Source organism: Marmota monax, unplaced genomic scaffold, assembly GCF_021218885.2.
Source record: "Marmota monax isolate L192 unplaced genomic scaffold, Marmota_monax_Labrador192_F-V1.1 WCK01_AAM20220418_F8-fsc00044, whole genome shotgun sequence".
Lineage (NCBI taxonomy): Eukaryota > Metazoa > Chordata > Mammalia > Rodentia > Sciuridae > Marmota > Marmota monax.
In genome coordinates this window covers 9,180,953-9,193,352 of record NW_026695198.1, presented here as the reverse complement: position 1 = coordinate 9,193,352, position 12,400 = coordinate 9,180,953, and the positions used below count along the sequence as shown (strand labels likewise).

Here is a 12,400-nt window from a genome sequence, read left to right as displayed (position 1 = left end):
AGTTGATTTACTACATGGTACAAAAAAAGAACAGTAAGACACAGATCCAATATTATTTTTTTACTTGTTTTAATTAGTTATATATGATAGTAGAATGCTGTATATAGTATACGTAAGTGGGGTATAATTTCTCATTTTTCTGATTGTACATTTTGTAGAATCACATCAGTCATGATATTATTTTTAAAGCGTATTTTTATAATTAACCTTAGTGCTCCTGCTTCTTCAATGCAATCAAATTCCTATTAGTAGTCTATATCTATGTGCACATGCTTATAGAATATAGAACACCACCAAGTATTCACCTTTAATGTTTCAGAGTATAAATCCAAAAATATTTTTATTTTTGATATACTTTTACTGAATTCATAAATGAAAATGTCTATTAATTTTTTGAAGTGAAATATAGCAAAGCCCTCAGATTCCCTGAAGTCATCAAAAATTAAAAATCATAATCAGCGGCCAATATCAGACACAAAATAACAAAACTACATCAGTAAAATGACCAAGGTGGAATAGTACTACAATATACATAACATTTCTGGCAGCATAATGCTTACAAAAAAGAAGCATTAACAATTACTATTGGTAACTGTAAGCTTATCAATAATTGCTTATCAATTCTTTCATTGATAAGATATGATACCCATGAAATGATTAAATGACAATAAATGAGTTTTCCCCACATTAGAAGTAAGTAGAGGGATTTGTACCTCTTAAAATGCATAGTATGTCTTATTTTACATCTAAAAGGAATGAAAATTAAAATCAAAGTATAAATGGCAATAAATATATTAGCATAGAGCTAAAGTTTCCCTGGATATACTGAGCACAATGAAGAAAGAGATTAATGTACCTGACACCCCTGAGCCTTAAGAGGTCCTACTTCTTTCCTATACAAAGGATAATGTCACACCATGCAAAAGATCCTAAGGAATTAACCCAGATTACTGTCAACCAGAATGATTTGGCAGCATGAAACTTTTGTAATAAATAAAAAGTGGTTCTAAAGACCTATAGTTTTTACAGGTATAATTCCAGAAGGTAGAACATACAGATAGATTAGAAAAAAATATAGTCACTGCACTAACCTGCTAAACTCTGCTATGAAAGCTGCATGAGACCATTTAGGGAAAACTCAGCAAATACCAGAAATGTTACACAAATTCCGCAAAATTCATTTCTAGAGCAATAAAGTCTGATATTTTGACATAACTAGGTACTTTATGCAAAAATATAAAACAAATTAAGCATACTTCATCGATTTACACAGATATATCATCGATTTGGAAAAGTCTTTTTTAAATTACCAGATAATCTCTGTACTCTTTCCAACTAAAAATAAAACCAATTTCATTTTAGAGTGGTTTTAATCCTCTCATGTTTTATTTACTGTTATAAATGAAGTTGGTCATTTAGTAAGCATGACTCTTTTTGCTCTTGAGACAAAAGTTGTCAGGACTGAAAATAAGGCCTATTATGGGTAAATGACTTACTCTTTCTGCTTTCTGATTTAGCATTTCCCTTCCGATGCACACGATGGGAGATTCCTGGTAATCTAGCAGGAAGCAAGTACTTTTGGATGTCATAATTCCCTGGTTTAAACGGCTCCCTTCCTGCTGCCACCACAGCTCCAGAGCTCAGGATCACTGCCTGGAGACTGGGAACCTAGAAAAAACAGAGTCATGGTCCTTACACAAGCAGGTTTTCTTCTTTCCATGAAATAATTTTATAACTTGAAATCAATTCAATAAACTCAAGTTTGAAAGACAACATTAAGCATTTTCTTAAGCAAAAAAAATGATGTAAAATGATGTATATAAAATAACTGGAAATACAGAACACTGAGGGTAGGGGTGACTAATACAGACCCAAGAAGTCTATTAAGCCTACATGTTAACTGAAAAGTCAGGCTGGTCTTCTGGCATAATTAAAAAAAATTCTTTAAAATGTGTATGTCACTCCACACCAAAGTCTGCAGCTGCAGGGCAAGCTGGGAAAGGTTCTGGTGGACATAGCTGGTCAGGAAAGTGACCTCTTGTGGACATGCTGTCTGCTGCTGACCGCAAACAGAAAAAAAAAAAATGCTTTCCCTAGCTAGAAGAACACTATCCATGCCAATCTCATCCAAGAATTATCAATATTTGATTCTGTGCCACAGCATTATAACTCAAGGAAGGGACTCAAGGAACGCAGGGAGTAAAAAGAGAACCTCGTGCCCAATGCCTCTGCAGATTCTGAGGAGAAAGCAAAGACACCATCCGCAAAAGCACAGAATTTAAACACACACACACACACACACACACACACACATACACACACACACAAGAGCGAGGCCTTCTTTGCAGAGGGCTGCCATGCATTTTCAGCTCAAACCCTCGCAGGCTCCTGATGCATGCTCAAGCCTCGTGGAGACCCCCAGCCTGGACGCTCACCTTCCTTCCATCCGTGGCATACAGCTTGGCTACCGGGTACTTCATGACCACTGTCAGGTGCTGCAGAAAGGCCTCGAAGCTCTGTGTGACCCTCCTGCTCAGAAGGACCGCGCACCTCGTCTTTGGATCGCCATTCCGGAAAACCACGAGGCGCCTGGGGGCGCGCAGCAAGCCCGGAGCCGCGGCCACGACAGGGCGACCCTGTGCCTGCGCGCCGGGGGCGTGGCTGCTGAGCCACGGCCGGGGGCGCTGGCGAGCCTTGTCCAGGTCCACAGGCTGCACCTTCCTACTGTGGGAGCACAGGTAGGACTCACCGTCCTCCAGTTCCTCCAGCCTCGTGATGCTGTGCCTTCCCTGGGGCGTGCTGATGTTCCTCACCCCGAAAGGCAGGGGCACCTTCCTGGACAAGTTGTCCAGCAAAGCATCAAAGCTCTTAAAGGAACGAGGGTTGACCACCACTCTGACTCCGCCGAATTGGGGGTCTCCGCTCTTATAGAAGCTGATCCGTTTGGCCACAACAGGATGAGTGATGCGTAAGTGGCGAGGAGAACGAACTTGACCTTCAGAAGAACTCGGATGAATCATGGAAAAACCAGTGGAAGGAGTCTCACTCATTTTGGTTGAGACCTAGTGAAAGAGAGAAAAAAAAAAAAAAAAATAGCTCCAGAATTAGCAGCACCACTGTGAAAAATACATGATAATGCTAATGCAGGCAAATTATAGTTACAGACATTCAGGTTATTCCTGGGATTTTATTCATTCATTCATTCATTCTACCCGTGCATTTTAAAAGATAATTTTAGGGGTCGGTCCTAAAATTTAGAAAGACACAAATGAAACAGTTAAATAAAAACAATCTACAGATACTAATAAGGGCCTTGGTCAATAAATTTATGATGTGTACACCCACGTAATAGAAAACTATACAACCATTAAAAGTTGCTTTAAAATAGATCTGTATTTGGCAGCACAGAAAGATGATCATGACATACAGCTAAATGAAAAAGCAGTTTGTAAGACACATATACTAGGACATTGATTTATACATAAACATACTTCTTATAGAAATAGGGGAAAGTCTAGAAATAATATATAGACCAGTTATCTTGGGATGGCACCGCAATGGATATTATTTGTATTTGTGTTTTTGTTTTTCAGTGCTGCACATTGAACCCAGGACTTAGTACATGCTAAGCAAGTGGACTGTGCTACATCCTCAGTCCTATTTGTGTTTTATTATACATTGCTAAACTTTGTGAACAAAAGTAAATTCAGCAAGTATTATTGCACAACTTTTTTAAAAAAATCACAAAAGGATACGCAAATCAGAAAATATCCAATAAGAAAAATTCGAATTTTGTAATTGATCAATTTAGTCCTGAATGTCCTGGCAGTCAAGAAAAGGGGAAGCAAAGACAGGAAAAGGTTTTAAAGTTCTTATTGTCTGTTGGATGGAACCAGATGAGTTTATCTGGAGGAATATGTACCTTACTTTACGTCCAAGGAGGAATGTATCCCACAGATCCTTAAATAAGGGCCATATTATGATACTACCAGATGTTCCCGTTGCTGATTAGAGAAAATGCAGACAAATCATCTGACATACCACTTATCCTACTTGGGAAATACTGCAATAAACAAGTGTTCTTTGACTGAATGATAGCATTTCTATGGGATGCTAAAAATGGTATAATTTGGGTACTTCTTTGCAGTAGTGGTTCTAAAAATAAAAATTCAGAAGGGAATTCAAGAAGAGCCGCTTTCAACAAACCATGGCAGTTTTCCTTTTCCACTCCCCAGTGAAGCTAGACTCTAGACCAAATGAGCAGTTTGTGGGAGGATTTATCTGATTCTGGGATATATATATATATATATATATATATTCATACACACACATACATACAATAGAAAATACTAAAATATTATATATATATATATATATATATATATATATATAATTTTTAGTATTTTCTATTGTTTAATAAATATATTAAATCAATTTAATTATTATTGCCTTTTTTCAGAGAAAGAAAACTCAGCAGACCAAAAGGTAAATTGAACAAACAGAATATGATTGGTATTATGAAGATAAAAAAAGGCATGTATGCATGCCTGGTCCAAACAACCAATGTAAATGTTTGTGAGCTCTAATTTAAGAGTTTTCATATATTTCCAAAATGAGTTGCAAATATTACTTATAAGTAACTTAACAAAAAGCATTTGAAATTCAGCTTAGAAATCTGATGTCTTCCCTTCTCTCTTCCCCAGAGGCTTACAGTGATTATACTTCTTAAGACAGTAACAGCAGCTATGGCAAGCATGTGCAGCAGTAGACCAGGAATCCAGCTTTGCAATGGAGTCAGCAAAACTGCAACCTCTTCTTATCATCTGATAAACTGTGGCTTGACCTTGAGCACGCTGCTTAATCCCCTTGCCCTCAGCAACAACAAGGTGAGAGACTGGTTAACAGGCACATGGGTATGGCTGGACTGGAGCAGTAACTTCTAATGTTCAATAGCACACTGGGAAGACTATGACAATTCATTAAATATTTTAAAAGAGCTAGTGGAGAGGATTCTAAACTTTCCAACACAAAGAAATGATCCATGTCTGAGATGACAGATATGCCATTCAACCTGATCTGATCGTCACACGTTGGATGCATATTTAAATGTCCCATTGCATCGATTTAAAATATTTTTAAAGGATGAATATTTTAGTATTTAAATAAAAAAATAAAGAAATCTTTGCCTCCTGTTACTTTTTAAGATGGTTTATTTGAATGTTTATTTGAACATATTTTACATGAACAGTATTTGAGATGCCATTTTCACCTCATTTTGAAAATGCTATTTACCTATTATTTGAGGCTTTTAGTGTTGCTATTGTCCTGCCCATATTCACTATTTGGAGAGTTGTTAACCTGGTGGCCACTCTGGAAACATATCTGTGTGATCCAATATGCTAAAGCTCTTGAAGGATTTTATGTTTATTTGGTTGTGTCTAAAATATGATAAAGGAGATTTTGTACCAGGACCACAAGGGAAAACATAGAAGATAAGGGCAATAGGAGACAAGAGGCAACCCCATTGTCCCTATTTCACTGCTGCAGGTCCTGAGCTGGTTCTGAGCCCAATGTATGAAAGGCAAGAGCTGAAGGCATCATGACCTGGGAAGATACCCCATGCCCAGCAGTGGAGGAGCATTTGCAGAGAAAATGCCTATAGCAAGGCAGTTGCCAAGCACTTTGATAAGAAGACTGTAGGGAAAAAAAATACCAATTCTCATGACTTCATCACATGTAAAAAAAAAAAAATCTTTGGAAACTCTTAGAAGTCACTCGGGGAAGTTTTAGGCAGCATCGAGATTTTGCATACATGTATGTAAGACTTAAGAACCCATGTTAAGGTGGGCTTTGGGTGTAAAACATGGAACATGATGACTATTCAATATTATTGTTGAATAAAAGAAGCTATGTTCTTTCTGTACATGATGCTGTCATTGGGGAAGAGGGTTCAAACCAAATTATTTCCCAAGGAAGTGGATCAGTTTTTGCTCTGACATAATCATAGGCATCTCGTGGAGTCCACAAGACATTCACATGGTAATTGAAGAGTAAAACTGAGGATGAGCCAGAGTACCAAGGAAATATTCAAGGAGGGATGTCTAACCTCACCTGAAGGGTTGGAAGTAGGAGTGAGGAAAGCCTTGTAAAGCTGATGCGAAGAGAGCTGGAGATGCCCTACGAGGTTCTGAAGGCAGAAATAGAGCATCATCTAGCCAGCACATATGGGTAAGCCCTGTGATGTGGTCACTGAGTCTTGGCAGACGAGTATCCCCTTTTCTATGAAACTGAGTTACCAATCCTCCATGATTTTAAATGATCCTGTGTTAACTGTGCTCCTTTCTTAATCAATTTTGAAAACTAATCAGAATTTGAATGAGAATTAAGTAAATTTTCTTCACATACATTTTTATGACAAGGTATTTCCATCTGAACTTGGAATAAGACAGTAATATGCTTAATGACTACCTAGGGCACAAACCAACTTAAGCAGCCTAAAATGCTTTAAACTCTTTTCTCAAAAGTTTAGACTAAAGGAGACTAGAGGTGGAAAGGGGTAACAACAGAAAACTATAATCTTGCAGCCCTCCACTTTTCTTACCACTTGCTTCCTAGCAAGGAAGCTGGTTGATAAAAAAATCTCTTGCCTCCAGCCCAATTTACATTAAAATCTGTTGCTAACGATGTGACTGCTTGCCACCCATATCTTTCCCCCTTTTCTGCAGAGTTTCTTCATTGCCTCAAGTTATACCCTGGAACTATCCTGAATAACTTCATTGCTTTTTAAGATTAAGATTTTCCAATACTGTTCATTTCATTGTGTTCAACTATGAATATAATTGTCTATGCTCTTGTGGGTGGGTGTCAATCAATAATGTATTTGACCATGTAGCTCAGAACAAAATAGCTGCCTCTACTCACAGGGCTACGGCTTTGCTCTCATACTCACTTAACCTACAAATAAAGATCTACAAAGTTCACATGCCATTTTACTAACGAACGGTATTTAAATATAATTTTCTTCCACATAGTAGAAAATCAGGCAATTCAGAAAACAAAATAGAAAACTGATACATTCAAAATATTCATTCTTATGGCAATTCAGAGACTTGATGTAAGAAAAAATAGTTCATTTCACAAACTTTTCAAACTCTATTGGATGGGATTTAGGAAAAGGAGGTTCAGAAAGATATACACACCAGTTCTTCACTGTGGTAATCACAGTACTGTTGAATTACAATCAGCTTCCTTTTTCTCTAATGTATTTCACAGATTTCTACCCTGAGTCTATAGTGATTTTATAATGACAAAAAAAAAAAACATAAGCTTTACTCATATTTGAATAAACTAGAATCACTTGATTTCCTAATAGTGAAGTTCTCTCTTCACTATCAGCATATTGCAAAGGTTGCTGGCAATAAAAGACAATAATTATTAGGAACATTTATACTTTTTCTACTGGTTAAGGACAAAACACAGACATGTAATTTAGATTATAAAATAAAAAATTAAATAAAACTAGCAAAAAAAAAAAGGAGGTAATTTTCACCCAAAGAAATATTTCAAATAGTTTTGTACTTACCAGAGCTTGAGGAAAAGAAAAAGACTAGGTTAAGTTGTTTGTGTAGTTCACATAAATTTCACTGGATATGTAAACTGCTTGTTTCATGCATAGGAACTAATATCTCTGGATTTATTCTTAGCGTGTCTACCCAGGGCTTGAGTATAGCCAATTAATTTAATCCAAGATGATGCTAATCACCAGACAGAACTCACCTTAAGGGGACCACAGCCAGAAACAAGACATCTCCTAGCATGCTATGCATTCCAAATCTTCCTGACAACCTTAAAGCCCCATTTATTTATGGTAAACAGGAAAAACTATCATGCTGCTAAAAAATGAAATAGTTTGACACTTTATCATTCGTTAATAAGTAATTCTGAGGCACTATTTGCTCCTGGTAGTAATTAAAAAAGAAAAGAACCTAGGGATTTTTTATTAATATTTATTTAGACACTTCTAGACAGTGCCACGTTGTTGTCATTCTAAAGACCATGGCTGTAAGTGTCAACAGTGTGGCTGCTCAGCAGAACCCTGTTCTGCCCACAGCACTCTTCCACCACTGCTTCATCACAGTGGGATGTAAACATGTCAGGACTCGCCACACATGAAGTCCCCAGATGACATCCCAGATGACATCATCCCTCTAAAGGCTACTCGAGGTCTAATCAGCTTTGAAGATGCTTCACCTAATCTAGTTTCTTACTGGACTTTCTGCCTCAGTAGTGAACAACAACAACAACAACAAAAATGATAAGTGCCCTCTGGAGAAGAGAAATCACTTTGAAATATGTGCCCCAGAATGTTGTCTTCAAACACATGCTATTTCACATGGTAGTGCCATCATCTGGGACCTGGGACAACATGCCAGTCCAGACCCTGGTTAGTCATTTAGCTCTCCTGAAAATGATTCTGGTGTGTGTGTGTGTGTGTGTGTGTGTGTGTGTGTGTGTGGAGAGAGAGAGAAACAGAGAGAGAGAATTGTAAAAGAAGACTGTGAATTACAGATGACTCAGTTATGCACATGAACCTGTGTCTTCACAGTTGCAGAAAACAAAAATACCCCTTCTGCTATAATTTTTGGCCTGTTCCATAGATATCTAAACACTATAAAGAGCAGGCCTTGTTGTAACTGCTACAGTTTACTGTGGGGAGCCTCTCTGCTCTGAATGACCACGCTTTCCAGTCCTGAAGCACAAGGCCCTGACCAACCACTACATTCGTGGTGGCTTGGGTATTGACCCAGCTCAGATAGCAAGGCCATCTTCTTTGTAGGCATGCCCCTGGAGTTGAGTAACACTCACCTGCTCCCTTGTAATCCTACCTCTTCTGCCCATTTATGGATAGAACTTTCTAAGAACAGTGTCCCCCAATAAAAACTGACTTCCAAATGTGCTCTCTCTCTCTCTCATTCTCTCTCTCTCTCTCTCTCTCTCTCTCTCTCTCTCTCTCATCAGCCTCTCTGACATTTTTCTTGCTCTTCCTTTTGGGGAGCCTGAGGCCTTGAGCCAAGGGGAAGCTGTCCTGAAGCTTAGGTAAAGGTAAATTGTGTCTGTGTTTTATTTTGCATCACCACAAATTTACACAAGAGACCTTAATTCAGTTGCCCACGCTGGTTGGGGTGGCAATTTACCTTTTCAGGCAGTTTCAAGAAACCCAGAGCACAAATCACACCCTCTCAGGAAACAACAATTAGTTTGTGTAATTAGCATGGAATACATACGCCCATTGTTGTTTGTACCCAACCCACTTGGTGTTCTGTGTGTGGGCTGTTATGATGAAATTAAATTGCTAGATGTTGAACCTGGGTGACTTCTGCTTTAGAAACCATTCTCCATAGTACAGATTACCTTGATCCTGAAATTAACACACACCTTTAGTCTTGGAGGCTCTCCTACAACCTTCCTTATTCACTCATTCAACAGCTATGGGAATGTGTGTGTCCAGTCACACACAGCAACAAACACCACAAGAAAAAAAAAAATCCTTGCATTCTTGGAATTACATTATCCAGCAAAGATGAACTATTAGCCAATAAGTCTATAGTATGTGAAACAGTATCAAATGCTGTGGAGAAAAATGAGGTAAACTAGGAGTGGTTGTGGTGGAGGTCAGGGAAGACCTGATTGGGAAAGTAACATCAGAAGAGATCTAAAAACAGTGAGAAGAAATCAAATACAGATATTTGAGAGTAGAGTGTTCCTGGTAGGTAGAACAAGTGCAAAGATCCTGAATCCAGGATCCTGGGGGCAGTATTTGAAATATTTGAGAAATCATAAAGTCAGTGTGACTAGAACAAATTATATGGGCCTTGTAAAGACTTGGGCTTTAACTTCAAGTAAAATGAGAATCCAAAGTAGGGTTTTCAGAAAAGAAGTAATGATCTGATTTGCATTTCAAAGAATCCCTTCTGCTGTGTGATAAAAACTAACTTTAAAAACACAGGTAGACCAGAGGGAAGACAGCAAGAGTTGGAGGTCCCAGGAATCCATCTCTCCAGTAGTCATTGCACTCCCAGGAACTCCATGAAGTTACTCTTTTGGAACTCTGAAATCAATTTGAATATTTGAAGCTTCCAGGGAAAAGCTTGCCTGATAAATTACAATAAATCTCTTTTTATTTCAGCCATTAGCATTATAGTAGCTACCTATCCCTTAACCCCAGCCCCGTGACCGACAGTTTCATGTGGGTCTCTATGTGGAAATAAAAGATGTTGTTCTCCCAATATTGAGATTCTGTGTTCTGATTCCTAATTAATACTTCTGATTGCAGAGGTACATACACAGGTGGCAGTTACTCTCAGAATCCCCGGGAAATATAAAGGCACAGCACATGGAAAGGGGTTTCTCCTTTTTTGAACCCATTTTCCCTTTGGGGAATAAAACATTTAAAGATAAAGGTCATGAAAAGTGCTGTATATACAGTAGGAAAAAAATTACTTCATAGGCCCAGGGAACAACATGAGCTCTAAAACCACGTGATATTTTTAAACTTTCACTGCAGGCTGGTAGAGCAATATCTCATAAAACAAAAAAGAAAAGAAAACCATGAGGAAGGGAGAGAATCTGCTTTCTACAGTTACCACATTGTAAGATTCAAATATACAGTTTTTAAAAAACACATGCATGCACATACACAAAGAACCGGAAAAGTATATCCTACTGAAGGAACAAAATAAATAACAGCACAGACAAGAGAGGAAAATGATGTAGGAACAAAATAACAATATCAATAAATACAGGAAATATAAAAAGGAGCCAAAAAAGAAATTCTGGAGCTGAAAGTACAAAAACTGACATGAAAATTGCACTAGAGGAATTCAAAAATAAGTAGAAAGAAAAAAAAAAGAATCAGTATAACTTGAAGATAGACAATTAAAATTTTTGATTTTGAGGAACAAAAAGAAAAAAGATTGAAGAAAAGTGAATGTAGTTTAAGGGGCACGTAGGGCACTGTCAAGTTGCAACATATGCATTATGGGTATTCAAGAAGAAGAGAGGAAGGAAAAAAGAGAACTTCTTTAAAGAAATAATAGGGGGCTGGGGCTGTAGCTCAGTGGCAGAGCACTTGCCTTGTACAGGTGAGGCACTGGGTTCCATCCTCAGCACCACATAAAAATAAAACAAATAAAATAAAGGCATGCTGTCCATCTACAACTACAAAAAAAAAATTTTTTTAAAGGAGAAAGAAACAATAGCTGGCTAGCCATGGCAATGCATGCCTGTAATCCCAGCGACTCAGGAGGCTGAGGCAGCAGGATCACAAGTTCAAGGCCAGCCTCGGCAACCTAGTGAGGCCTTAAGACAGTGAGAGCCAGTTCCAAAATAAAATATAAAAAGGCCTGGAAATGGGCCTCAGTGGTTTAGTACCCCTGGGTTCAACCCCTGGTAACAAAAAAAAAAAAAGAAAGAATAGCTTAAATTTTCCCATATTTGATAAAACAATATAAATCTACAAATTTTAGAAGCTCAATGAACTACAGGTACGAGGACCTCAAATGTATTGAGACAATGATTAATAAAAAGAAACTCAAACTCAGCAAGAGAAAAGCAATTTGTCAAGTACATGGGAACCTCCATATGATCATCAGCCAATTTCTCATCAGAAACCTTGAAGTCCAGAAGGTGTGGGATGATTTGTTCAAAATGCTAGAGGAAAAAAAAATGTCAACTAAGATTTCTACATCTGGTAAAAACGTCCTCAAAAATGAGGGGGAAATTAAGATATTCCCAAATAAGCAAAAGCTCAGGGAGTTTGTTTCCACCAGCTTGCCTTGCTCAAAATGCTAAAAAAAGGAGTTCTTTGAATTGAAATGAAAGGAGACTAAGATTAGATTAGATTGTTAAAAATATATATGGTTAGAACAATTAGGAGAGTGTTGTAATAATCCAAACAAGAATGAGGATGACTCAGACCAAGATTAGCTGCTGTGAAAAGGGTGGAAACAGATTCTGAACATTTTCTTTGTGATTTCACACCATTAGCAGACAGCATAGACGTAGATTGGATAAGGACAGGGTGTGGGGAATGAGAGTAAAAGAATCTGTCAAGGAGGATGAGATTTTTGTCCATAGCAATGGAAAGAATGGAGTTGCTAATTATTCAGATGGAGAAGTCCCTAGGAATAACAGTGCAGGCAGTGAACATCATCTTGCAAAGCAATTGGGCATCCATATAGAAATACTAAGTAAGCAGTTGGATTTACATAGACTAGAATGTCAAGACAAAGGGATAAATGTGGGATTCTTTGACAGAGTATTGGTATTGGTCTCAGACTGTTTTCTGTTACTATAATAAAATATTTTAGTACTTTATAAATGAAAGAAATTTATTTTGGCT

The 12,400-nt window shown here is 37.7% G+C and overlaps 1 protein-coding gene across 4 annotated transcripts in view; it reads right to left on the bottom strand.

Moving 5' to 3' along the window:
• Positions 1-12,400, bottom strand: part of Rp1 (RP1 axonemal microtubule associated) — a 316,472-nt gene that overhangs the window by 259,454 nt on the left and 44,618 nt on the right. For 3 of the 4 annotated variants that reach the window (XM_046428620.2, XM_058573975.1, XM_058573976.1), the window contains exons 2-3: positions 2,436-3,062; positions 1,497-1,668 (exon numbers count right to left, since the gene is read on the bottom strand). In XM_046428620.2, the coding sequence (XP_046284576.1) occupies positions 1,497-1,668; positions 2,436-3,050 (787 nt within the window). In that variant the 5' untranslated portion in view covers positions 3,051-3,062. Of the gene's footprint in view, positions 1-1,496; positions 1,669-2,435; positions 3,063-4,722; positions 10,994-12,400 lie in introns of those variants that run through there. The other variant, XM_058573977.1, reaches the window with a different exon arrangement.